Source organism: Hyla sarda, chromosome 6, assembly GCF_029499605.1.
Source record: "Hyla sarda isolate aHylSar1 chromosome 6, aHylSar1.hap1, whole genome shotgun sequence".
NCBI classification, from domain to species: domain Eukaryota; kingdom Metazoa; phylum Chordata; class Amphibia; order Anura; family Hylidae; genus Hyla; species Hyla sarda.
Genome location: NC_079194.1, coordinates 120,487,349 through 120,514,574, shown reverse-complemented (window position 1 = coordinate 120,514,574; position 27,226 = coordinate 120,487,349). Strand labels below are relative to the sequence as shown.

The window sequence follows — 27,226 nt, the reverse complement described above, 5'->3', positions numbered from 1 at the left end:
ATCAAAGTTGATTACGGCATCTAGAAATGCGAAAATCTATTCCCAGCTACTCAGCGGAGCTGATTGGGACCATCACAGGGAGATCACAATGTCCTGATTGGCTGTAGGGAGGGAGGAAAGTCTCTTCCCTGCCGTCCGTGCCGTCCAATCGGTGCTCCTTTGCTGGGATCCATTTATTTAAAGGAAAACTGTCAGCATTCTCCCCCCATACTAACCAGCGTTACTTGCTGGTAGTGCTGGGGACGCTGATCAGTTTGATGTTTACCGTGCCCGGATCCGCCGCGCCGTTTTGCCGTAATCTTCTATTTTCGGGATATGCTAATGAGGTGCTAACTGGCATCGACCGGCTAACTGCCACTCTGACGTCAGTGCCGCCTGCCACAGCGCTGCCCAGCTCATCAATATTCCTCCCCTCCCTCCGCCTCTCCCTCTTCTCCCCGCTCTGTAATGAAGAGAGAGGGGAGGAATATTGATGACCTGGGCGGCGCTGCGGCCCTGACGTCAGAGTGCCAGTTAGCCCGGCCGGTGCCAGTTAGCACCTCATTAGCATATCCCGAAAATAGAAGATTAGGGCCGAACAGCGCGGCGGATCGGGACACGGTAAGCATCAAACTGATCAGCGTCCCCCCACACTACCTGCCAGTACTGCTGGTTAGTGCGGGGGGGGGGGGGGGGAAGAATGCTGACAGTTTTCCTTTAAGTTTCTCCTACTCCTTAACAGATCTGAGGAACGGAAATAAAGAACGCTGATGTGAACCCAGCCTTTTTAAATGTAGAAAAGGTTTGTGTTAAAGTGTTACTGTCATTTGAAAAAACCATTTGACATGTTGTCCATTAATGTCAAAAGTTTAGGTTGCACCAGGTCTCAGTCCTTAGTTATAAGCCAATGAAGTGCGTGGCGGCACCCTCTTCACTCTCTCCGGCTGTCAGTCAAATTTGACTCATTCACTGCTATAGTCTATGGAGTGAATGAGTCAGAAGCAGCCGCTGGCTGCAGAGTGAATTGAACTGCTGCGCACTTTACTAGGTACAAGACCAGGTACAATCTAAACTTTTGACATGTCTGGATGACTTGTCAAAATTCTTTTCAAATGACAGTGACACTCCGCTCCATGCCAGATGACTGGCGATGCAGGCCGCCACGCCCCCTCCATTCAAGTCTATGGGAAGAGGCTTGACGGCTCTGTACTAGACGTCACAAACTGCTGGCCTTCTGGATTGCGGGGGTCCCCAGCGGTGGAGTATCCTTTGGATAGGGGATAAGATGTATGCAGCGGAGTACCCCTTTAAGGACAAAGCCCATTTAACGTTTTCATTAAAAAATGTTTTGCTATTGCACTCCTTATGGTAAATAAAAAAATATTTCTAATATACTTTGTTTAAAACATATTACGTTTTCTATTTGTGCTTAAAAAAAGCTCAAGAGCACATTTTCCCCCATCTTATACACAGACTTAGGACCAAAGCCCAAACACAGGAAGTGCAGCCTGGAGTGCTGAGGAGAGTGTGTCCAACCAACAGCATATGGCAGTTAAGTGTGAGAGGAACTATGATTGGATGAGGCTGGACACACCCCTGTCAGCACTCTAGGCTGCACTTGCTGTGTTTGGACTTTGGTCCAAAGTCTGTACATAAGAAGGAGGAAAATGTGCTCTTGAGCTTTTTTAAGCACAAATAAAACATAGAAAACTTTATATTTTTTAAACAAAGTATATTAGAAATATTTTTTATTTTCCATACGGAGTGCAATAGCAAAAATTTGTTTAATGAGAGTGCCCATTTAACCCCTTAAGGACACAGCCCATTTTCACCTCTAGGACGCAGCCCTTTTTTGCACATCTGACCACTGTCACTTTAAACATTAATAACTCTGGAATGCTTTTACTTATCAATCTGATTCCGAGATTGTTTTTTCGTGACATATTCTACTTTAATATAGTGGTAAATTTTTGTGGTAACTTGCATCCTTTCTTGGTGAAAAATCCCAAAATTTTATGAAAAAATTGAAAATTTAGCATTTTTCTAACTTTGAAGCTCTCTGCTTGTAAGGAAAATGTATATTCCAAATATTTTTTTTTTTGGATTCACATATACAATATGTCCACTTTATATTTTCATCATAAAATTGACAAGTGTTTACTTTTGGAAGACACCAGAGGGCTTCAAAGTTCAGCAGCAATTTTACAATTTTTCACAAAATTTTCAAACTCGCTATTTTTCATGGACCAGTTCAGGTTTGAAGTGGATTTGAAGGGTCTTCATATTAGAAATACCCCATAAATGACCCCATTACAAAAACTGCACCCCCCAAAGTATTCAAAATGACATTCAGTAAGTGTTTTAACCCTTTAGGTGTTTCACAGGAAAAGCAGCAAAGTGAAGGAGAAAATTCAAAATCTTCATTTTTTACACTTGCATGTTCTTGTAGACCCAATTTTTGAATTTTTACAAGGGGTAAAAGGATAAAGGATAAAATACTTGAATTTGTAGCCCAATTTCTCTCGAGTAAGCACATACCTCATATGTCTATGTAAATTGTTTGGCGGGCGCAGTAGAGGGCTCAGAAGCGAAGGAGCGACAAGGGGATTTTGGAGAGTACATTTTTCTGAAATGGTTTTTTGGGGGCATGTTGCATTTAGGAAGCCCCTATGGTGCCAAAACAGCAAAAAAAAAAAACATGGCATACCATTTTGGAAACTAGACCCCTTGAGGAAAGTAACAAGGAATTAAGTGAGCCTTAATACCCCACAGGTGTTTCATGACTTTTGCATATGTAAAAAAAATAATAATAATTTCACTAAAATGTGTGTTTCCCCCCAAATTTCACATTTTTGCAAGGGTTAATAGCAGAAAATACCCCCCAAAATTTGTAACCCCATCTCTTCTGAGTATGGAGGTACCCCATAAGTTGACCTGAAGTGCATTACGGGCGAACTACAATGCTCAGAAGAGAAGGAGTCATATTTGGCTTTTTGAGAGCAAATTTTGCTCGGGGGGCATGTCGCATTTAGGAAGCCCCTATGGTGCCAGGACAGCAAAAAAAACGACATGGCATACCATTTTGGAAACAAGACTCCTTGAGGAACGTAACAAGGGATAAAGTGAACCTTAATACCCCACAGGTGTTTCACGACTTTTGCATATGTAAAAAAAATTATTTTTTTTACCAAAAATGCTTGGTTTAGCAAAAATTTTACATTTTAAAAAAAGGTAATAGCAGAAACTACCCCCCAAAATTTGAAGCCCAATTTCTCCCGATTTAGAAAACACCCAATATGAGGATGAAAAGTGCTCTGCTGGCGCACTACAGGTCTCAGAAGAGAAGGAGTCACATTTGGCATTTAGGAAGCACCTATGGTGCCAGGACAGAAAAAAAAAACACATGGCATACCATTTTGGAAACTAGACCCCTTGGGGAACGTAACAAGGGGTAAAGTGAACCTTAATACCCCACAGGTGTTTCACGACTTTTGCATATGTAAAAAAAAAAATTAGTTTTTTTACACTAAAATGTTTGTTTTCCCCCAAATTTTACATTTTTACAAGGGATAATAGCAGAAAATACCCCCCAAAATTTGTAACCCCATCTCTTCTGAGTATGGAAATACCCAATAAGTGGACGTGAAGTGCACTGGGGGCGAACTACAATGCTCAGAAGAGAAGGAGCATCAATGAGCTTTTGGAAAGAGAATTTGGCCGTGTGCATTTCCAAAGCCCCCCCGTGGTGCCAGAACAGTGGACCCCCCCACATGTGACCCCATTTTTAAAACTACACCCCTCACGGAAGGTAATAAGGGGTGCAGGGAGAATTTACACCCCACTGGCATTTGACGGATCTTTGGAACAGTGGGCTGTGCAAATTAAAAATTTTATTTTTCATTTTCACAGACCCCTGTTTCAAAGATCTGTCAGACACCTGTGGGGTGTAAATGCTCACTGTACTCCTTGTTACATTCCGTGAGGGGTGTAGTTTCCAAAATGGGGTCACATGTGGGTATTTATTGTTTTGCACTTATGTCAGAACCGCTGTAAAATCAGCCACCCCTGTGTAAATCACCAATTTAGACCTCAAATTTACATGGTGCACTCTCCCTTCTGAGCCTTGTTGTGCGTCCCCAGAACACTTTGCGCCCACATATGGGGTATCTCCGTCCTCAGGAGAAATTGTGCTACAAATTTTGGAGGCTTTTTTTCTTTTACCGCTTGTGAAATTTTAAAGTATGGGGCAACACCAGTATGTTAGTGTACAAAAATGTTTTTTTTTTACACTAACATGCTGGTGTAGACCCCAACTTTACCTTTTCATAAGGGGTAAAAGGAGAAAAAGCCCCCCAAAATTTGTTAGGCAATTTCTCCCGAGTACGGCAATACTCCATATGTGGCCCTAAACTGTTGCCTTGAAATACGACAGGGCTCCAAAGTGAGAGAGCGCCATGCGCATTTGAGGCCTAAATTAGGGATTTGCATAGGGGTGGACATAGGGGTATTCTACACCAGTGATTCTCAAACAGGGTGCCTCCAGCTGTTGCTAAACTCCCAGCATGCTTGGACAGTCAATGGCTGTCCGGAAATGCTGGGAGTTTTTGTTTTGCAACAGCTGGAGGCTCCGTTTTGGAAACACTGCTGTAGGATACGTTTTTCATTTTTATTGGGGGGGAAGGGGGGGGCAGTGTACGTGTGTATATGTAGTGTTTTACTCTTTATTTTATGTTAGTGTAGTGTTTTTAGGTTACATTCACACTGACGGCAGATTACACTGAGTCTCCCGCTAGGAGTTTGAGCTGCGGCTGCTGCAGCTCAAACTTGAAGCAGGGAACTCACTGTAATCCGCCGCCAGTATGAATGTAACCTGTACATTCACATGGGAGGGGGGGGGGGGCAAAACTGCAACTCCCAGCATGCACTGACAGAACGTGCATGCTGGGAGTTGTAGTTTTGCAACAGCTGGAGGCACACTGGTTGGAAAATGCTGAGTTAGGTAATAGAACCTATTACCTAACCCGGTATTTCCCAACCAGTGTGCCTCCAGCTGTTGCAGAACTACAACTCTCAGCATGTACTGATTGCCAAAGGGAATGCTGGGAGATGTAGTTATGCAACAGCTGGAGGCACGCAAGTACAACTCCCAGCATGCCGAGACAGCCATTTGCTGTTCCTGAATGCTGGGAGTTGTAGTTTTGCAAGATTTAGAGGGGTTCAGGCTGGAGATCACTGACAGTGGTCTCTAAACTGTGGCCCTCCAGATGTTGCAAAACTACAAATCTCAGCATGCTAAGACAGCAAACTGCTGTGTGGGCATGCTGGGAGTTGTAGTTTTGTAATATCTGGAGGGCTACAGTTTAGAAACCACTGTCAGTGATCTCCAGCCTGAACCCCTCTAAATCTTGCAAAACTACAACTCCCAGCATGCCAACACAGCAAACAGCTGTCAAGGCATGGTGGAAGTTGTAGTTTTGCAACATCTGGAGGGCGACAGTTTAGAGACCACTCTCTAAACTGTCGCCCTGCAGATGTTGCTAGGCAACAGACTCCCGGACACGCGGCGTCATACTCACCTCCACCGCCGCCGTGATCACAGCCGCTGCCGGGTAAGTGACCGCCGCTGCCGCCGCTACTACACGGTTCCCCCCGCTGTGCCCGGACACCGATGGGTGGGCATAGCGGAGGGGAACCGAACTTTAACCCCCCCGCCCCCAGTCTGCTATTGGTCGGTCGCTCGGCCGATCAATAGCAGGGATAGGAGGGGTGGCAACCCTGCCACCTCACTCCTATCTCTTCAAGGGGGATCGAGGGTGTCTTGGACACCCTCGATCCCCCTTATTTTATCGCGGAGCCGCCGTTGATGGGCAGGGGGAGAGCGCTCCCCCTGCAAACACCATAGATGCCGTGATCAGAACTGATCACGGCATCTATGGGGTTAATGCTGCCGGGACCGGCGCGATCGCGGCCCCGGCAGCTGCGGTGGGACTCCGGCTGTGATTGACAGCTGAGTCCCACCCGCGATCTCCTGCGCTGCCCGCGGCAGAGCAGGAGATCGCTTGGACGTATGCATACGTCCATTTGCGCAAACGTGTAATTCGCCTGGACGTATGCATACGTCCAATAGCGGGAAGGGGTTAAGGACCAGAGCATTTTTTTCAAATCTGACCACTGTCACTTTATGCATTAATAAAGTTTTTACTTATGAATTTGATTCCGAGATAGTTTTTTCGTGATAAATTCTACTTTTAGATAGTGGTAAATTGTCATCGATACTTACATAATTTCTTGGTGAAAAATTCTAAAATTTCAGGAAAAATTAGAAAATTTAGCATTTTCTAAGTTTGAAACTCTTTGCTTGGAAAATAGACTTGCCAAATAAATTGTATATTGATTCACATATACAATATGTTTACTTTATATTGGCATCATAACATTGACATGTTTTTACTTTTTGAAGACATTAGAGGGCTTCAAAGTATAGCAGAAATTTTCTAATTTTTCACAAAAATTTCAAAATCTGAATTTTTCAGTGACCGGTTAAATTTTAAAGTAAATTTGAGGGTCTTTATGTTAGAAATCCCCCATAAGGGACCGCATTATAAAAACTGCCCCCCCCCCTTAAAGAGTTCCTGTCTCCAAACTAAACTTTTAATATATTGTTCCTTATGTTATTATAAGATGCTTTGCTATTTACTTGCTGTTAAAATTCTCATCCTTTATGAAGGAGATTTATCAAGCTCAACATTTCTCAAATCTGCTCACGTAGTAATTTTTATTTATTTTTTTTACTTTGCAGTCATGTATTTGTCAAATGCGATAGTCGCTAATTATGAAGAAAAAAAGTTGCATCTCCATTTAACCAGTTAAGGACCCAGGGTGTACAGGTACGCCCTGACACCCTGGTACTTAAGGTACAAGGGCGTACCTGTACGGACCGGGGTGACTGCTGATATCGATCAGCAGGCACCCCACGCAAATGCCCAGGGGGGTCATCAGACCCCCCATGTCGGTAATCGCCGGTGAATTCACAACGGCGATTTGCGGCGATTACTGTTCATACGCGTCTCCGGTGACCCGGAAAATGAGGGGGATCGGGGTTGTCCAAGACACCCACGATCCCCCTGAAGGGATAGGAGTGAGGTGGTAGGGGTCGTCGCTTCTTAATGACCAATAGCAGATTGGGGACGGGGGGGTTAACTTTTGGTTCCCCCGTTCTGCCCACCCACAGTAGGCTGGGCAGAACGGGGAAACCGACGGGGATGGCGCCGAAGTCCACTCACCCATCGGCGGCGGCGATCAGCGGCGGTGATCGGCGGCAGCAGAGGACAGTGATCCTACGGAAGCCAGTGAGTTACCTAGCAACATCTGGAGGGCTACAGTTTGGAGTCCACTATACAGTGGTCTCTAAACTGTAGCCCTCCAGATGTTGCAAAACTACAACTCCCAGCATTCCCAGACAGCTGTTTGCTGTTTGGGCATGCTGGGATTTGCAGTTTTGCAACAGCTGGAGGGCTACAGTTTTGAGATCACTGTACAGTGGTCTCTAAACTGTGGCCCTCTAGATCTTGCAACACTACAACTCCTAGCATACCCACACAGCAGTTTGTTGTCTGGGCATGCTGGGAGTTGTAGTTTTGCAACATCTGGAGGGCCACAGTTTGGAGATCACTGTGCAGTGGTCTCTAAACTGTAGCCCTCTAAATGTAGCAAAACTTCAAATCCCAGCATGCCCAAACAGCAAACAGCTGTCTCAGGATGCTGGGAGTTGTAGTTACACCCCCTTACACTGTCCACCCCTCCAATAAAAATGAAAAACGTATCGTACAACAGTGTTTCCAAAATGGAGCCTCCAGCTGTTGCAAAACAACAACTCCCAGCATTTCTGGACAGCTACTGACTGTCCAGGCATGCTGGGAGTTTAGCAACAGCTGGAGGCACCCTGTTTGGGAATCACTAGCATAGAATACCCCTATGTCCCCCCTGTGCAATCCCTAATTTAGTCCTCATATGCTCATGGCACTCTCTCACTTCAGAGCCCTCTCGTATTTCAAGGAAACAGTTTAGGGCCACATATGGGGTATTTTCGTACTTGGGAGAAATTGTACTACAAATCTTGGGGGGCTTTTTCTCCTTTAACCCCTTATGAAAAGTAAAAGTTGGGGCTACACCAGCCTGTTAGTGTAAAAAAAAAATGTCACTAACATGCTGGTGTTGCCCCATACTTTTTATTTTCAAAAGCGGTAAAAGGAAAAAAGACCCCCAAAATTTGTAACGCAATTTCTCCTGAGTACGGAAATACTCCATATGTGGGCGTAAAAGGCTCTGCGGGTGCACAACAAGGCTCAGGAGTGAGAGTGTACTATGTACATTTGAGGCCTAAATTGGTGATTTGCACAGGGTTGGCTGATTTTACAGCAGTTCTGACAGAAACGCAAAAAAAAAAAAAACACATGTGACCCCATTTTGGAAACTACACCCCTCAAGGAATGTATCAAGGGGTATAGTGAGCCTTAACACCCCACAGGTGTTTGAGGAATTTTCATTAAAGTTGGATGGGAAAATGAAAAAAAAAATGTTTCACTAAAATGCTGGTGTTACCCTAAATTTTTCATTTTCACAAGGGAAAATAGGAAAAAAGACCCCCAAAATTTGTAACCCCATTTCTTCTGAGTAAGAACATACCCCATATGTGGATGTAAAGTGCTCTGCTGGCGAACTACAATGCTAAGAAGAGAAGGCGCACTATTGGGCTTTTGAAGAGAAAAAATTTTGGAATTGAAGGCCACGTGTGTTTACAAATCCTCCATAGTGCCAGAACAATGGACCCCCCCCCCACATGTGACCCCATTTTGGAAACTACACCCCTCACAGAATGTAATAAGGGGTACAGTGAGCATTTACGCCCCACAGGTGTCTGACAGGTGTCTTTTTGGAACAGTGGTCTGTGAAAATGAAAAATTAAATTTTTCATTTTCACAGCCCACTGTTCCAAAGATCTGTCAAACGCCAGTGGGGTGTAAATACTCACTGCACCCCTTATTACATTCTATGAGGGGTGTAGTTTCCAAAATGGGTACACATGTGGGGGGGTCCACGGTTCTGGCACCATGAGGGGCTTTGTAAACGCACATGGCCCCTGACTTCCATTCCAAACAAATTCTCTCTCCAAAAGCGCACTGGCGCTCCTCCTCTTCTGAGCATTGTAGTGCGCCAGCAGAGCACTTGACGTCCACACATGGGGTATTTCCATGCTCAAAAGAAATGGGGTTACAAATTTTGGGGGTCATTTTCTCCTATTAGCCTTTGTAAAAATTTTAAATTTGGGGGAAAACCAGCATTTTAGTGAATTTTTTTTTTTTCATTTACACTTCCAGCTTTAAAGGAGATGTCCGGTGCTTACTTTTCTTATTGTATCCGTTCCGGGATGCAAAATAAAAGAAAACAAACTTTCTCTTACCAGCCTATGCTCCCCCGGTACTCCGGTACAGGTGTTCGGTCCCCGGGCTGTATTCTTCTTTACTTCCTGTTAGCCCGGCACGTCACACGGAGCTTCAGCCTATCACCGGCCGCAGCGATGTCCCGCCTCGGCCAGTGATAGGCTGAAGCTTCGTGTGATGTGCCGGGCTAACAGGAAGTAAGAAGAATACAGCCTGGGGACCAAATGCCTGTACCGGAGCACCGGGGGAGCGTAGGCAGGCAAGAGAAAGCTTATTTACTTTTTTTTTTTGCAGTGCACCCTGGAACGGATACAATAAGAAAAGTGAGCACCGGACATGTCCTTTAACAAAAAGTCGTCAAACACCTGTGAGGTGTTAAGGCTCACTGTACCCCTTGTTACGTTCCTTGAGGGGTGTAGTTTCCAAAATAGTATGCCATGTGTTTTCTTTTTTTTTTTTTTTTTGCTGTTCTGGCACCATGGAGGCTTCCTAAATGCGACATGCCCCCCAAAAACCATTTCAGCTAAATTTGCTTTCCAAAAAATGTGACTCCTTCTCTTCTGAGCATTGTAGTGCTCCAGCAGAGCAATTGACATCCACACATGGGGTATTTCCATACTCAGAAGAAATGGGGTTACAAATTTTGGGGGGCATTTTCTCCTATTACCCCTTGTAAAAATGTTAAATTTGGGGGAAAACTAGCATTTTAGTGAAAAAAAAAAAATCATTTACACATCCAACTTTAACGAAAAGTCGTCAAACACCTGTGGGGTGTTAAGGCTCACTGTACCCCTTGTTATGTTCCTTGAGGGGTGTCGTTTCCAAAATAGTGGCGCTCTCTCACTTCAGAGCCCTGTTGTATTTCAAGGAAACAGTTTAGGGCCACATATGGGGTATTTCCGTACTCGGGAGAAATTGTACTACAAATCTTGGGGGGCTTTTTCTCCTTTAACCACTTATGAAAAGTAAAAGTTGGGGCTACACCAGCCTGTTAGTGTAAAAAAAATAAAAAATAAATCACTAACATGCTGGTGTTGCCCCATACTTTTTATTTTCAAAAGCGGTTAAAGGAAAAAAGGACCCCCAAAATTTGTAACATATGTGGAAATACCCCATATGTGGGCGTAAAATGCTCTGCGGGCGCACAACAAGGCTCAGGAGTGAGAGCGCACTATGTACATTTAAGGCCTAAATTGGTGATTTGCACAGGGGTGGCTGATTTTACAGCGGTTCTGACATGAACGCAAAAAAATAACAGTTAATGGCTATCCGGCAATGCTGGGAGTTTTGTAAGAGCTGGAGGCTCCATTTTGGAAACAGTGCCGTACAAGATGTTTTTCATTTTTATTCGGGGTGTGTGTAACAGTGTAAGGTGTGTATATATGTAGTGATTTACCCTTTATTTCATGTAGGTGTAGTGTAGTGTTTTTAGGGTAGATTCACACGGGCGTGGGTTCACAGCGAGTTTTTCCGCTGGGAGTTTGAGCTGTGTTGGAAAATTTGCCACAGTTTAAACTTGCAGCGGGAAACTCGCTATAAACCCTTGCCCCTGTGAATCTACCCTGTACATGGGGGGGAAACCTCCAATTATTATAATACTACAACTCCAAACGTGCACTGACAGACCGCGCATGCTGGGAGTTGTAGTTATGCAGCAGCTGGAGGCACACTGGTTGGGAAACACTGAATTAGCTAACAGACTAACTCAGTGTTTCCGCACCAGTGTCCCCTCAGCTGTTGCATAACTACAGCTCCCAGCATGCACGATTTGTCAGTGCATTCTGGGAGTTGTAGTTTTGCAACAGCTGAAGGAACTCTGGTGCAGAAACACTGAGTTAGGCTAGGTTCACATTACGTTTTATGCAATACGGGACCGCATACGGCTGGGGGGAGATAACACCGGGCACTCCCGTATTCCTGCCGTATGTAATGCATTTCAATGAGCCGACTGGAGTGAAGCGCTGACTCCGGTTGGCTCAATTTTGTCCCGTATGCGGTTTTCCCACCGGACCTAAAACCGAGAGGGGGTTCTCAGGGGCCCCCCAGGCATTGGCATGGGATGCCTGCTGAACGATTTCCTCCTGGTTGCTGGCAGGGAATGGAAACACTGAGGGCATACAAGTACTCCTTCAGTCCTGGTGGGGTTAAAATATTTACTTTTTTTTTTTATATCATTTTATTCGTATTGACCCACAGAATAAAGAGAACCTGTCAGTTTTACCATAAAGTGTACAGCATAAAACAAAACACTCCAAAAGTTGCAAATTTGCAGTTTTCTTTTCCATTTTTTTTTTGTTTCGCCATATATTTAATAATGTTAAAATGAAAGATGTTGTTACAAAGTACAATTGGTCAAGCAAAAAACAAGCCTCATGTGGGTCTGTGGTTGAAAAAAATAAAAGAGTTATGGGGGGGGGGAGTTTTCAAAACCTGTGTAAAGGAAGAGTGGAGCAGTTGCCCATAGCAACCAATCAGATTGCTTCTTTCAAGTATATATATAAAAAAAAAATCTGTGAAATATGAAAGAAGCGATCTGATTGGCAGTTTTGGGCAACCGCACCACACTTCTTTTACACAGGTTTTGCCAAAAAGAAATGGTCTGTGTACTTAAGGGGTTAATACGGAGAAGAAAACAGCGAGGACTTCCTGCTCGTTGAGCTGCCCTTAGTAATAACCGAAGACTATAAGACTCCGCCCACAACCATAGCTTCCACTAATTACATTATCCCTCTTCCACACCGCCTACTTTTATCCATATTAGTATTGCAGTGGGCGGGGTTTATGCAAACGAACAGAATTTCGCGGGCTTGAGTCAGTCACGTGGTATTTTCGCGCCAAACCGCTGGAAGGAGAAAGACATTACTGCGTGTTTGGAGTCTCCGGCTGTAGCATCGTCATGGCGGTGAGCAGGGGGTTAACTGGTAGTCTTCTGTGTGGTGTGAGAGACGGGGCTGGAAGTGAGGCAAAAGTATAAGATATATGTTTTAGTCTGTACATTACTATTAAGTGGAGTAAAGATAGGAGTCCTAATTCAGTACTACTACTCCCATCATACTTGTCGGTGCCTTCTGTCCTGTTGTACTATATGGAAGCAGCTGTTCTAATGGTGAAGCCTCGTGTACTGTTAGTCATAATGGGTTTCCCTGGTATATCTAGGGCAGTGTTTCTCAACCAGGGTGCCTCCAGCTGTTGTAAAACTACAACTCCCAGCATGCCTGGACAGGCAAAGGCTGTCCGGGCATGCTGGGAGTTGTAGTTTTACAACAGCTGGAAGCATGCTGGCTAGAAAACACTGATCTACGCCTTGGTCTGAACACTTATTCTGTAGCTGTTGTAGAACTATAACTCCCAGCACACTTGGGGGGAGATTTATCAAAGCCTGTGTAGAGGAAGAATGGTGCAGTTGCCCATAGCAACCAATCAGCTTGCTTTTTCAGAAGCCTTTTTAAAAATTAAAGAAGCTATCTGGTTGCTATGGGCAACTGCACCACTCTTCCTCTACACAGGCTTTGATAAATCTCCCCCTTGGAGTGTATTTGCTGCATTTGAGTCTTACAGATTTTAGGGGTCATCAGGCTCTGATCTACACATTATTATATCAGTATGACTGTCATCTATGTGGACCTGCACTGATTTTGCTGTAATACTACTGTGAAAAGTCACAAAACAAGAAGACACCCCTGGCAGAGCAAGATCTTTGTTAATAAAAAAAAATAAAAAAGCTAGTCGAACTGCCCCCAGTCAAAATAGGGTGTTTTTATTTTTTTGTGGTATAAAAGTATCTAGCCATGGGGTATCATTTGAATTGTATTGACCCACAGAATAAAGAACACACCTCATTTTTACCGTAAAGTGTACGGTGTGAAAACAAAACCCTCCAGAATGTGCAAAATTGTGGTTTTCATTAAAATTTCATCCCTAAAAAAAATTTGTGGGGGGGGGTTTGCCGAACATTTTATGGTAAAATGAGAGGTTTCATTGCAAAAAACAAGCCCTTATATAGGTCTGTAGATGGAAATATAGGAGTTATGGATTTTAGAAGACGAGGAGGAAAAAACGAAAACGCAAAAATAAAATTGTCCTGGTCCTTAAGGTGAAAATGGTCTTGGGCCTTAAGGGGTTAAGGACCAAGCCCATTTTCACCTTATGACAAATTTATTAGCGGTTTCGTTTTTTTTTTCCTCCTCGCCTTCTAAAATCCATAACTTTTTTATATTTCCATCTACAGACCCATATAAGGGCTTGTTTTTTGCCTGACCAATTGTACTTTGTAATGAAACCTTTCATTTTACCATAAAATGTACGGTGAACCCAAAAATATATTTTTTTAAGGGATGAAATTTAAATGAAAACCACTATTTTGCTCATTTTGGAGGGTTTGGTTTTCACACTGTAAACTTTCTGGTAGAAATGAATGTTCTTTATTCTGTGGGTCAATATGATTAAAATGATACCCATGGCTAGATACTTTTATATTTTTATACCGCAGAAAAAAATGTAAAACTTTTTGTACCAAATCAGTAATCTAAAATTGCCCTATTTTGACAACCTATAACTTTTTCATTTTTCGGTATATAGGGCGGTATGAGGGCTAATTTTTTGCGCCGTCATCGGTACTTTTTTTTGATGCCACATTTGCATATATAAAACTTTTAGATAATTTTTTAATTTTTTGGGAATAAAATGTGACAAAAAAAGCTGCATTTTTGGACTTTTTTATTTTTTACATTTACGTCGTTCACCATACGGGGATCATTAACATTATATTTTGATAGATCGGACATTTAGGTTTTGATAAATCTCCCTAAGTGTGCACAATTACCGTATAATAATTTTTTCCCCCCTAATGTATATATTTATAAATGATTCCCCTGCTGCCTGGTCATATTATAGCGCTATCACTGCCACAGTGGGGACATGTCAGTCCATTTCCCGCTGCTCATCTCCGTACCTGACAGATGAGCAGCGGAGAATGGAGGGACCTGTCCCCCTTGTGCGCTCTGATTGCGCTTGGAGCAGGGCAGCAGCGGGAACATGTCGGGAACTGGCGGTGGTGAATGAAGCGCAATAACAGCGCACAAGGGGACAGGTCTCTTTATTCCCTGCTGCTTATGTCCGGTACGGCGATGAGCAGCGGGAAATGGACTGATATGTCCCCACTGTGATAGCGTTATAAGATGACCTGGCAGCAGGGGAATCCTTTTAACAAATATACATGGGGGGAATATGATTATATGGTAATTATGCACACTATAAGTTTAAAAACCCTGCCGGAGTGGCCCCTCGGTAGTAGTAGTACAAACTAATGTAGCCTCCCCAGCCTACAGGGGAACTACTACTCCCAACATGGAAACAAGTCTGTTCCATGATGGGAGTAGTAGTAGTCCCTTAGCACTGCAGGAGTCTGCTGATGTCACTTCTGGGCATGCTCAGAAGTAATAACAGTTCAAAAACGGATATTACGAACCGGGTGCAAACGAATGATATTAAAGGCTCATCCATAGACTTCAAAATTTAAAATATCCGTTTCTATTACGTTATTATTTGATGGGAGAAAAAGTACTGCATGCAATGTCTTTTCCCCGTCAAAAAAACAAACAAACAAAAAAAACAGAACAGTAAGCAAATGGGTGATAAAGGATTGTAATTTTTTTTTTTTTACAGCTGTTTGCAACCCAGCGATTTGAAGGAGGAGATGGTATTATTGTTTATTAGATAAGGCAGCAGTGAGCCTGTTTTGACAAACTACTTAAACAACTTATTGCTGCCTTATCTAATGGGTCATAAATGTAATTAGCAGCAAAACTAGCAGTCCCCTTCACATCACTTCTCTTGTCCCCTATTCCCTGTGCTGGCATGAGGTGGTGGTGTGGTGTGGGGGGGGGGGGGGGGGAAATCAAATGGCTTCTGTCTGTTCCTTTTAGCTATTGATGTCTCATTGCTTCCACCACTGCAGCTACCAATAGGTACACTATAACATCCCCATGATGTACGTAATGCAGTAATAAGGGCTGGTGAATCATGGAATGACGAGTGATGTCTTAAAATTTAGTATTTAGCTTCAGTCTCTCGTGAAGGGGAAGTTATTCAAAAATTATAAAAGTTAATCACTGTATTGCAGGATTCCTCTGAATCATTCACTATTGCCACAAGCCCCCGAACTGGGTCCAGACGTGGAGATGCCCTCACATCCAGTCCTGGGCGAGATCTTCCTCCCTTTGAAGATGAGTCTGAAGGCATACTGGGGGATGAGGGTCTTCCCGTGGATGAGGAGGAAGATGGGGAGGAGCTGATTGGAGATGCCATGGAAAGGTACTGCATTCAAGCAACTATTAAAGTGACCTTCTGAGTTGTCGATGTGACTAGCTGTCAGATGAATTCAGTGTGATCAATGTAATCTTCTATGGGTTTCAGGGATTATCGTCCAATTTCTGAGCTGGATGTGTATGAGGCTGAGGGCTTGGATGATGAAGACGTTGAAGAGCTCACTGCCAGTCAGAGAGATGCAGCTGAACAGGCCATGAGAATGAGAGACCGAGATATGGGCCGGGATATGGGTCGTATGCGACGAGGTCTACTTTATGGTAGGTTTAGGCCACCTTTTGAGGGTTTTGCTGAAAAATGCGTTGTATTCTGTATCGTTATATTTGCAGTCAGTTGTTAATGGTCTTGGCAACTAAGTCTATAGTGAAATAGAAAACAGGGCATTCGGATTGCGCCTATTTTAGCATCACATAGTTGGGACACCTATCTTTTGTGTTGCAACAAACCCAGAAATAATGTACAAATGGAAGCACACCAAGGATTGTCAATTAATGCTAAATATAACAATCTTTATTAGGAGCACAGGATTGACAAGCAGAAAAAACAAAAATAACAGACACAGAAAAATGAATTAAAACCACTTAAAAAGGCCCATATCGGGCCACACCACACAGATGAGACATGGTGTATGTCTCATCCAGACCAGGGCTAAAAAAAAATGTGTGGCTCACCTACCAAAATTGGAATGATTGCAGTGCACTATGCCCCCGTCTGACCTATATCACACAAGCTCATCGTAAAGTGACATGTGCAAAATACACAGGATAGACCTGTATACAGAGGTGTCACAGTAAATATTAGAGAATGACATGCGGTATATCTGGTAATAAGGTGCCAAGCAGTCAATAAATATGAAAAATAAATAAACTAGAGATACCAGCAAGAAATGAATAATTGAGGTCAGAAAAGAGGCAAGGCCTGCACAAAGTGGGAGCAAATGTCACCCATATGCCTGGTCCGAAGAACCTCTACGCGTTCCGTCACTGAGTGACACTCCTGAGGAAGCCACTCAGTGACGGAACGCGTGGAGGTTCTTCGGACCAGGCATATGGGTGACATTTGCTCCCACTTTGTGCAGGCCTTGCCTCTTATCTGACCTCAATTATTCATTTCTTGCTGGTATCTCTAGTTTATTTATTTTTTCATATTTATTGACTGCTTGGAACCTTATTACCAGATATACTGCATGTCATTCTCTAATATTTACTGTGACACCTCTGTATACAGGTCTATCCTGTGCATTTTGCACATGTCACTTTACGGTGAGCTTGTGTGATATAGGTCAGACGGGGGCATAGTGCACTGCGATCATTCCAATTTTGGTAGGTGAGCCACACATTTTTTTTTTAGCCCTGGTCCGGATGAGACATACACCATGTCTCATCTGTGTGGTGTGGCCCGATATGGGCCTTTTTAAGTGGTTTTAATTAATTTTTCTGTTATTTTTGTTTTTTCTGCTATGTCAATCATGTGCTCCTAATAAAGATTGTTATATTTAGCATTAATTGACAATCCTTGGTGTGCTTCCAATTGTACATTATTTCTGGGTTTGTTGCAGTGTTGGTTCTATATAATGTTGGTTAAGCACCTAGGTTCATTATGATTTTTTCCTAGCTTTGTATTAAAGGAGTACCCCGGTGCACACTTTTTTCGTGTTATCCCGTCCGGGCTGCAAAATAAAAGAAAACACACTTTATCTTACCTGCCAACGAGCCCCCGGAGCTCCGGGGGCTCGTTGGCAGGTAAGATAAAGTGTGTTTTCTTTTATTTTGCAGCCCGGACGGGATAACATGAAAAAAGTGTGCACCGGAGTACTCTAAGTGTAATAACCTGAACATGTGAACACAACCTTACGGCATTTGTGGGGGTTCCTACTCTGACCAACAAATGTTGATTTCTAACCTAGTTGAAGACTAATCTTAGACATTGGAATTTTCTAATTAAAATGCTACCTACGTGTCAAATGTGTTGCCAGTTAACCATTTTTTTTTCTGCTCTGTAATTAGATAGTGATGAAGAGGATGAAGATCGCCCTGCACGTAAACGTAGACTGGCTGAGCGTGCTGCAGAAGGAGCCCCAGATGAAGATGAAGAGATGATTGAAAGCATTGAGAACTTAGAAGATATGAAGGGTCACTCAGTAAGAGAGTGGGTGTCAATGGCTGCAACACGCCTGGAGATCTACCATCGGTTCAAAAACTTTCTGAGGACCCATGTTGATGAGCATGGGCACAATGTCTTCAAAGAAAAGATTAGCGATATGTGCAAAGGTAGTTAATTGTGCTAAATATTTCAGAGGTCTCTTGGGCTGAACTTTGTCATGTCTAATAGAGGGGGTCTGGAGTGTGTGAAGAGATCCACTTTATGATGTCTGTGTAGCCGAATGGTGGTTGACCAACACAATTTTTTAATTATCATATTAGAAGTGTTTTTAAAATGTAACCTTCTAGTGATCTATGTAATTTTGTCCTTTTAGACAACAAGGAGAGTTTGGTGGTGAACTATGAAGACCTGGCTGCCCGGGAGCATGTTTTGGCATACTTTTTGCCAGAAGCCCCTGCAGAGATGTTAAAAATTTTCGATGAGGCTGCTAAAGAGGTTGTTTTGGTTATGTACCCAAAGTATGATCGCATTGCCCATGAAATCCATGTCCGCATCTCTCACCTACCACTAGTAGAAGAGCTTCGATCTCTTAGGTAAGTCGTGTTTAAAGTGCTTCTTTTGGGTTAGGAAATAACATGGTGTTCTAAGTTTGTGAATGCAAATGTTAATTTTTTTTTTTTTTTAATTCCTTCTAGGCAGCTACATCTGAATCAGCTGATCCGTACCAGTGGTGTGGTGACCTGCTGTACAGGGGTCCTGCCGCAGCTCAGTATGGTGAAATACAACTGTAACAAATGCAACTTTGTCTTGGGGCCTTTCTTTCAGTCTCAGAACCAAGAGGTTAAGCCAGGATCCTGTCCCGAGTGTCAGTCGCTGGGACCATTTGAAATCAACATGGAAGAGGTATGACTTTTTTGGTGACACTGTCTCATCACAGCTGTGCACATATTGCACAAATATGGATGGTTCCTGTCGCTTCACTTTTCACCTCTTCTTACAGACTGTGTACCAGAACTACCAGCGTATCACAATTCAGGAGAGTCCAGGAAAAGTGGCAGCTGGAAGGCTTCCTCGCTCCAAAGAGGCTATCCTTCTTGCGGATTTGGTGGACAGCTGTAAACCAGGGGATGAAATTGTGAGTTTATTGGCATCTTATAAAATTATGGCAGTGTTATATGCTGTCATCTTGTGGCACCTCCATGAAATCGAAGAATAAGGTGATGTCACTGTTAACTATTTGCAGTTGCGTTTGAGAAATGATAATTTTTTTTTTTTTTAAAGGAGCTCACTGGTGTCTATCACAACAACTATGATGGCTCCCTCAACACTGCCAATGGTTTCCCAGTTTTTGCCACAGTTATTCTTGCCAATCACATCACTAAGAAAGATGACAAAGTTGCTGTAGGAGAATTGACTGATGAGGATGTTAAAGCCATTGTGGCACTTTCCAAAGATGAGCGAATTGGAGAAAAGGTGACTGATAAATAGTTAGTTAAAAGTAAAAAGAAACAGATCTTCTGGAACAGATTGATAACATCTGAATTGTAATTTTTTTTTTTTTAGATTTTTGCTAGCATTGCTCCATCTATTTATGGACATGAGGACATCAAGAGAGGCCTTGCTCTTGCTTTGTTTGGAGGAGAGCCGAAAAACCCAGGTGTGTACATGAAAAAGGGCCAGTATCGGTGGAATCTACCAATTGTTAGTCTGTTTGAGGGCAAGTCTGTGTAGTTATTCCTTGGTAATGGCTATTAAAGGGCCATACTTCAGGTCCCTTATAGGCATATGTGTGCACTAGGTTTAAATGGGACTTAGTGGGGCCCAACACTGGAACTTAGAAGCAGCATTTGAAATCCAGTAAATTAACATTGTGGGAAGGAAAATAATTTTCCCTGTTCATACCCCACCCTGTCCTTGTAGATATGCATGCTGAAACTGATTTCTGCAGTCATCATGATGTTTGATTTATTTTGTTTTAAGGCGGTAAGCACAAAGTCCGTGGGGATATCAATGTCTTGCTATGTGGTGACCCAGGGACAGCTAAATCTCAGTTTCTTAAGTACGTAGAAAAAGTTTCAAGCAGAGCTGTGTTCACAACTGGCCAAGGTGCATCAGCTGTGGGTTTGACAGCCTATGTCCAGCGCCATCCAGTGACCAGGGAATGGACGCTAGAAGCAGGAGCTCTTGTCTTGGCTGACAGAGGAGTATGTCTGATTGATGAGTTTGATAAGGTCAGTAGCTTCTGCGCATAATCGCCAATTTCATCACTTAAATGGTATAATGAGTAGTTTATGGTTTAGTGTTTGGCTTTTACCTATTCCTTAGGAATTTGGGTGTATTTCAGGTTGCTCTATTTTGTAATTGTTTCATTTGCAGATGAATGACCAAGACAGAACAAGTATCCATGAAGCCATGGAGCAGCAGAGTATTTCGATATCTAAGGCCGGCATTGTCACATCTTTACAGGCTCGCTGCACGATCATTGCTGCTGCTAACCCAATTGGTAAAAACCCTTGTTTAAATCTATTGTTCTTAAAACACTGCACCAAATGTTCCTTGAATTATATTTATATTTTAATTTTTTTCTTTATGTAGGAGGACGTTATGACCCGTCATTAACATTTTCTGAGAATGTGGATCTGACTGAGCCCATTGTGTCTCGATTTGATATTCTGTGTGTGGTGAGAGACACAGTCGACCCTGTTCAGGTAAAACTGTATATTTGATCTCTAAAGCCATTAAATGGGATGATTTTTGAACAATATAAGAGAATTCATATTCACATCATGTTATAGTGCAGTTCCTTCTTGTGGCCTCTATCAATTAAAGCCTGTGGGTAAATCTTATGTACTGGGAGCATTTGTCCATGCTAAATGTGCTTGAGAAGGCTACATCAAAACTGCACTCTTGTCTAAGTTTATGAAATGTTAACACTGGTTCTCTGTCTTTCAGGATGAAATGCTGGCAAGGTTTGTGGTCGGTAGCCATATTAAGCATCATCCAAGCAACAAAGATGTTGTTAATGGAGATTTGGAGCAAATCATTCTGCCCAATACATTTGGTGTGGATCCATTGCCTCAAGAAGTGCTAAAGAAATACATCATATATGCCAAAGAAAAGGTCCACCCAAAGCTGAATCAGATGGATCAGGATAAAGTGGCAAAGATGTATAGTGATCTTAGGAAAGAGTCCATGGTAAGCCCCTTGTCTTTTATAGCTTTTTCTCAATCTGCTCCATTGGGGGACACAGAAACCGTGGGTATATGCTGCTGCCACTAGGAGGCTTGACACTAGGCGACAAGAAAATCGTCCCCTCCCACAGGCACCTGAGCTAATCCGTTTTAGCTTAGTGTCAGTAGGAGGCAGGCAGACACATGTCTGGACCTCTCCAGACCTGGTCTTTTTTTTATTTTATAGTTAGGGCCTGTTTTATGTTCTCTTCTCCTCTTGGTGAGGGTTCAGGAGCATGGCGTTCTACCTGTCCCCCCATATGTGGCTAAGGGTCACAGGGCATAAAGTATGCCTGCCCCCCAGCGCCTGGGGTTGCACCTTGGGTCCAGATCCCCCCCCCCCCCTCCCCCCCTATCTTCCCTGCTCGTCCTGCTGTCTCAGCCTGAGGTGATGCAGGTGACTATAGCTGGCTGAAGACATCTTAGGTGAGTGTGGCTTGGTCCTTGCTTGCAGAGCCCCTTATCCTTGGGGCCTCCTGGGAGGGAATTTTCACCTCTTATCTGGATTCTCAACATCTGTAGCCACTCCCCTGTTTTGGGCCCGCTGCTCTTTATTCATTCTGCGGGCAGTTCCTGCTCTACCCTTCTGATGGAGGGGACATAATCAGTGGTGTAGGCTTTGTTTCACATTATTCAGGGGCATTTTTACAGCCCTACTGGTCCGGTGCTGCGCTATGTGCATGTGACCAGCATTATTCTTTTGCTTCGACCACCTCCATGCGTGAGGTGACTGGAGCACCAGGGATTCCGTTAGCTGTCGGCTGCGCTGCCTGCGCACGGGGGCGTCAGCTTTTTCTCTCCCCTGGCTGCACTTCAGTTGAAGTTGCCGAAGCACAGGGGTCTTTCATAATGGCCGCGGTCCTCTCATGTCACATAGCTCTGCCCACTCCTGGCCGTCATTTCGGCGGGGATCCTTGCACTATGGCTTCTCAGCGTGCGCGGTGGGGGGGCTGGTCACTGTCTTCCTATCAGTGTGTTGCGTGTTCTGCGGAACCCACTAGTCCTGCCTGCACCACTGCGCACCCCAGAAGTTACCTTTCACAGCTCCGGGCCCTCTCCTAAGGTTTTCAGCTCTCCTGCTGAATTAGACACCTTACCGGAAACAGCATGGAAGCTTCCTGACAATCACTTTCAAGGGACTAAGAAGGTTCAGGCACAGTTTCCTTTTGCCCAGGGCCTCATTGCAAAATGGAAATCTCCACCAACCGTGGATCCTCTGGTTTTCCCGCCTGTCAAAGGTGACTACTCTGCCTTTGACAGATGCAGCGTCCTTTAAGGACCCTGCAGACAAGAGGATTGAAGCAGCAGGTTCATCTTTACTTCCTACCTTTGCTTCTGTTTGGATGTCAAAAGCCCTTTCTGTCTGGGCTGCTCAAGGCCTGGGGACGCTGATGCTGCTTCCAAGAAATCTCTCACGGAGCTTCCTTTTACTGGGTCTCTACTTTTTGGGAAACGCCTGGATGAGATTATCTCAGAGGCTTACTGGAGGTAAGAGCTCCTTATTACCACAGAATAAGTCTTGCCATACAGACTCCCGAAGGAAGTCCTACCTCCTTCCCGTCCTATGGCTCGAGTAGGGCGACCAGACCGGCACCCGCACAGGATAAGAAGGCTCCTTCTTTCAAGACCTGTCCTTCCTGGATATCGGATAACCATTTCTGGCCATTTCGCGGCCTAGTCGGGCATCCGTAAACCTCCCTCTGCCTGAAGGGACGCCCCCACCTGAAGATTCTTCTTGGGTGGGAGGGTGTTTGTCCCTTTTCGGGGACATTTGGTTCGCATTAGACCAAGAGTCTCTCTCACTCTTCAGACCTTGTCCCATTTGACCACCCAGCAGAATCGGGACAAGTCTGACCGGACTACCACCCAGTCTCTAATCTTTCTAACACTCCACTTCGACATGGCGACCGCCCGGATTTTGCTTCCGCTGGACAAGCGCCTTGCTCTATTATCAAGAGTTCGGATTCTCTGGCGTCCTGTTCCGGTTTCCATTTGGTTCTGCATGGAAGTCCTGGGTCGGATGGTGGCGGCCATGAAAGCCGTTCCTATCGCCCTCTTCAAATTTCTCCTGTCCCGGTGGGACAAGTCTCCACTATTCCTCGATCACATGATAATTCTTCGTTCCAGGACTCACCAGTCCCTCCTGTGGTGGCTTCGGGCCCCTCTTCTTCATCAGGGGTGATCCTTTCTGCCCCTCCACTGGCAGGTCATCTTGACGGTTGCCATTCTCAGCGGTTGGGTAGGAGTCAAGGACCAGATGGTCCAAGGCATTTGGTCCTCCCGGGAAGCTCTTCTCCCCATCAACATCCTGGAACTCGGAACAATTTACCATTGCCTCCACCATTGGGAGCGTCTTCTCCAAGACTGTCCTGTTAAGTGTCCAGTCAGACAACTCCACAGCTGTGGCGCATGTCAATCAACAGGGCAGCACACTCAGCTCAGCGGCATTGGCAGAGGTCTCCAAGCTTACCGCTGCAAGGGGGAGACTCCTCCTCCTTTCAGGGTCTCAGCTCATTCCACTCGTTCTGTCGGCCTCCTGGGCTCTCCACAACAGGGCTTCGGCCTTGCAAATTTGTAAGGCGGCCACCTGGTTGTCCTTACACACGTTTACAAAGTTTTACCAGGTACATACCTTTGCATCCTAAGTTGCTTAAATTTTATTTATTTATTTTTTTTGCCCATCCCAGGGACTGCTTTGGTACGTCCCACAGTTTGTGTCCCCCAATGGAGCCGATCGAGAAAAGTAGATTTTTATGCTTGCTGTATAATCTTTCTCAGAGGATCCATTGGGGCACACAGCACCCACCCATTTGTTCTGGTGTGGTTACCTGTCCGAGGGTGGTTTCAATTTTTATCCTGTGGTTTCCTTGGACAGTTACTGTTTTTTCTTTATTGGTCCGGTCCTCTCCTGTTCTGGGACTAAAACGGATTAGCTCAGGTGCCTGTGGGTGGGTATATGCTGCTGGGAGGGGCCGACTTTTCTTGTTACCTAGTGTCAAGCCTCCTAGTGGCAGCATCATGTACCCACAGCTTGTGTTCTCCCCCCCCCCCCCCCCAATGGATCCTCAGATTTTACGGTAACCATAAAAATCTACTTTTTGTTGTACCATTGTGACTATTAACCCCTTAAGGACCGGAGGTTTTTCCGTTTTTGCATTTTCGTTTTTTGCTCCTTGCCTTTAAAAAATCATAACTCTTTCAAATTTACACCTAAAAATCCATATGATGGCTTATTTTTTGCGCCACCAATTCTACTTTGTAATGACGTCAGTCATTTTGCCCAAAAATCTATGGTGAAGCGGGAAAAAAAATCATTGTGCGACAAAATTGAAAAAAAAACGCTGTTTTGTAACTTTTGGGGGCTTCCGTTTCTACGTAGTACATTTTTCGGTAAAAATGACACCTGATATGTATTCTGTAGGTCCATACGATTAAAATGATACCCTACTTATATAGGTTTGATTTTGTCGGACTTTTGGAAAAAATCATAACTACATGCAGGAAAATTAATACGTTTAAAATTGTCATCTTCTGACCCCTATAACTTTTTTATTTTTCCGTGTATGGGGCGGTATGAGGGCTCATTTTTTGCGCCGTGATCTGAAGTTTTTAACGGTACCATTTTTGCATTGATAGGACTTATTGATCACTTTTTATTCATTTTTAAATGATATAAAAAGTGACCAAAAATGCACTATTTTGGACTTTGGAATTTTTTTGCGCGCACGCCATTGACCGAGCGGTTTAATTAATGATATATTTTTATAATTCGGACATTTCCGCACGCGGTGATACCACATATGTTTGTTTTTATTTTTATTTACACTGTTTTTTTTTTTTATTGGAAAAGGGGGGTGATTCAAACTTTTAATAGGGGAGGAGTTAAATGATCTTTATTCACTTTTTTTTTTCACTTTTTTTTTTGCAGTGTTATAGGTCCCATAGGGACCTATAACACTGCACACACTGATCTTCTATGTTGATCACTGGTTTCTCATAAGAAACCAGTGATCAACGATTCTGCCGCATGACTGCTCATGCCTGGATCTCAGGCACTGAGCAGTCATTCGGCGATCGGACAGCGAGGAGGCAGGAAGGGGCCCTCCCGCTGTCCTGTCAGCTGTTCGGGATGCCGCGATTAGCCGCGGCTATCCCGAACAGCCCGACTGAGCTAGCCGGGAACTTTCACTTTTAGCCGCGCGGCTCAGCTTTGAGCGCGCGGCTAAAGGGTTAATAGTGCGCGGCGCCGCGATCGGCGCTGCGCGCTATTAGAGGCGGGTCCCGGCTTCACTATGACGCCGGGCCCGCCATGATATGACGCGGGGTTACTGTGTAACCCCGCGTTATATCAGAAGAGCAGGACCAATGACGTACCGGTACGTCATTGGTCCTTAAGGGGTTAAATATCACTTGGCTGAGATTTTAACTCTGTATTCTATTTCTCCCCTAGGTGGAACTGTGGTAATACATTTGTTCTCTTATTTAACCTTTCTCTCTTGTAGGCAACTGGCAGTATACCAATTACAGTACGCCACATTGAATCAATGATCCGTATGGCAGAGGCACATGCACGAATGCATTTAAGGGATTATGTGGTTGAAGATGATGTAAATATGGCCATAAGAGTGATGCTGGAAAGTTTCATTGACACACAAAAATTCAGTGTTATGAGAAGCATGAGAAAGGTATGTTTACAATCTTCATAACTAAGCACCTGTAGATAAGTATAAATCATCCACTAGGCCGCCTTTTTGTCTGTAGCTAAAGAAATTGGTTTGGTTGACTTATTACACTGAATTATTATAGATATTCAGAACTGTAACATGGATTAATGCACTTGCAGACATTTGCCAGATACCTGGCGTTCAGAAGAGACAATAATGAGCTTCTGCTCTTCATATTGAAACAATTGGTGGCGGAACAAGTGACCTACCAGAGGAACAGATATGGTGCACAGCAAGACACAATAGAGGTGTCTGAGAAAGATCTTGTAGACAAGGTAAGCCTCTCTAAAATTGCACAAGATGCTGTGCCTGTAAATGATAGGGATTCCTTTTATACATATGTTGGTGATTCAGAGTGGTACAGATGCCCATAGCAACCAATCTAATAGCTTTCATTTTTCAGGTCTTTAAAAAAAAAAAGAGCAATCTGGTTGCTATGGGCAACTGCACCACTTTTTCTACACAGGTGTTGATAGATCTCCCCCATTTTCTGTGTTGTCAGTCTCTGGTGTGGTTTACTATTGTGCATTTTTTCTGGCTTATGTATTCTTAATTAGACACCTTATCACACACACATGGGTTTTCCAATCTAATTATCCACTGAATAAATAAAAATGTTTACAAAACATGTTTTTGGATAAACAAACAAGCTGCCCATTTAATTCTGCTTCCTCTGTTGAACAGCATGAGTTCAGCAGAAATTTGACTGCTTGTTGTGGATACAGTACTTGTAGAGAAGGTAACTGGACACAGCTCGAACGTATCTTAAAGGGGCTTAAACTTTAAATGAAGCAACGTGTGATCTTGTTACTTTATCCCCATTTTAAATATCTCTCTTCATTTTAGGCTCGACAGATCAATATCCACAACCTGTCAGCATTTTACGACAGCGAGTTATTCAAGTTGAACAGATTCTCACATGATGTGAAGAAGAAACTCATTATACAGCAATTCTGAGCTTCATGCTCTTCATGATATGACGCGGGACGCATTGACCTTTTGTCAGCACATGAGGGAAAATCTTTTGCCGTGATTTTGGGCCAAATTGACTAAGTGCAGTACATAGGGCGTGAAGTCAGGTTCTGGGTTCTGTAATGAAGTGACTGAAATTCCAGTGCCATGGTAATATTGCATCCTAAAGTCCACTGTCAAACATGGCACCAAGTTTTTACTACTAGCCTTAATTGTGGCTTGGCTTTATTGCTGTGTATAGAGTCTGGAGCAGTGTAGAATATTACACCATCTGTTCAGTGTGGTTCCCCTTCAAGTGCACAGCCTTAACCATCTCTGATTTGAAGTTGCTTCTTGGACATCAAGCAGTTTGTATGTTGAGAAGGTTACTTCTACGAGAGTACTTTGTATATTTGAAACCAATGCAACTTGTAAAAAAAAAAAATTTTTTTTGTAGTAAAAGCTAATTGTTTTC

The 27,226-nt window shown here is 43.7% G+C and overlaps 2 protein-coding genes across 10 annotated transcripts in view; one reads left to right on the top strand and one right to left on the bottom strand.

The window, feature by feature from the left end:
* TPRA1 (transmembrane protein adipocyte associated 1) overlaps window positions 1-12,289 on the bottom strand; it is a 53,258-nt gene extending 40,969 nt beyond the window's left edge. For 2 of the 8 annotated variants that reach the window (XR_008844996.1, XM_056524865.1), the window contains exon 1: window positions 266-397. Coding sequence is in view for 1 of the 8 variants with exons in the window: in XM_056524865.1 (XP_056380840.1) it covers window positions 266-340 (75 nt within the window). In the remaining 7 variants the exon portion in view is untranslated. Of the gene's footprint in view, window positions 1-215; window positions 398-12,165 lie in introns of those variants that run through there. The other 6 variants (XM_056524870.1, XM_056524868.1, XM_056524867.1 and 3 more) reach the window with 6 other exon arrangements.
* Window positions 367-27,226, top strand: MCM2 (minichromosome maintenance complex component 2). Of its 2 annotated transcripts, none has more exons than XM_056524862.1 (16): window positions 367-600; window positions 15,541-15,731; window positions 15,834-16,003; window positions 17,750-18,013; window positions 18,220-18,439; window positions 18,542-18,749; window positions 18,847-18,981; window positions 19,128-19,319; window positions 19,410-19,503; window positions 19,827-20,077; window positions 20,223-20,349; window positions 20,442-20,554; window positions 20,799-21,041; window positions 25,579-25,761; window positions 25,920-26,075; window positions 26,647-27,226. In XM_056524862.1, the coding sequence occupies exons 1-16, from the start codon at window positions 448-450 to the stop codon at window positions 26,755-26,757; spliced, it is 2,811 nt and encodes a 936-aa protein (XP_056380837.1). In that variant the 5' UTR covers window positions 367-447; the 3' UTR covers window positions 26,758-27,226. The 2 variants fall into 2 exon arrangements, with proteins under 2 accessions (XP_056380837.1, XP_056380838.1); XM_056524863.1 differs by lacking the exon at window positions 367-600 and adding an exon at window positions 12,188-12,321 and having other exon boundaries at window positions 26,647-27,225.

Coding starts and splice junctions, on each gene's coding strand:
- MCM2 (XM_056524862.1), top strand. CDS start 448: ATGAAGAGAGAGGGGAGGAATATTGATGACCTGGGCGGCGCTGCGGCC. Junction 18,982..19,127: donor GTAAACCAGGGGATGAAATT/GTGAGTTTATTG, acceptor TTTTTTTTAAAG/GAGCTCACTGGTGTCTATCA. Junction 21,042..25,578: donor ATCTTAGGAAAGAGTCCATG/GTAAGCCCCTTG, acceptor TCTCTCTTGTAG/GCAACTGGCAGTATACCAAT.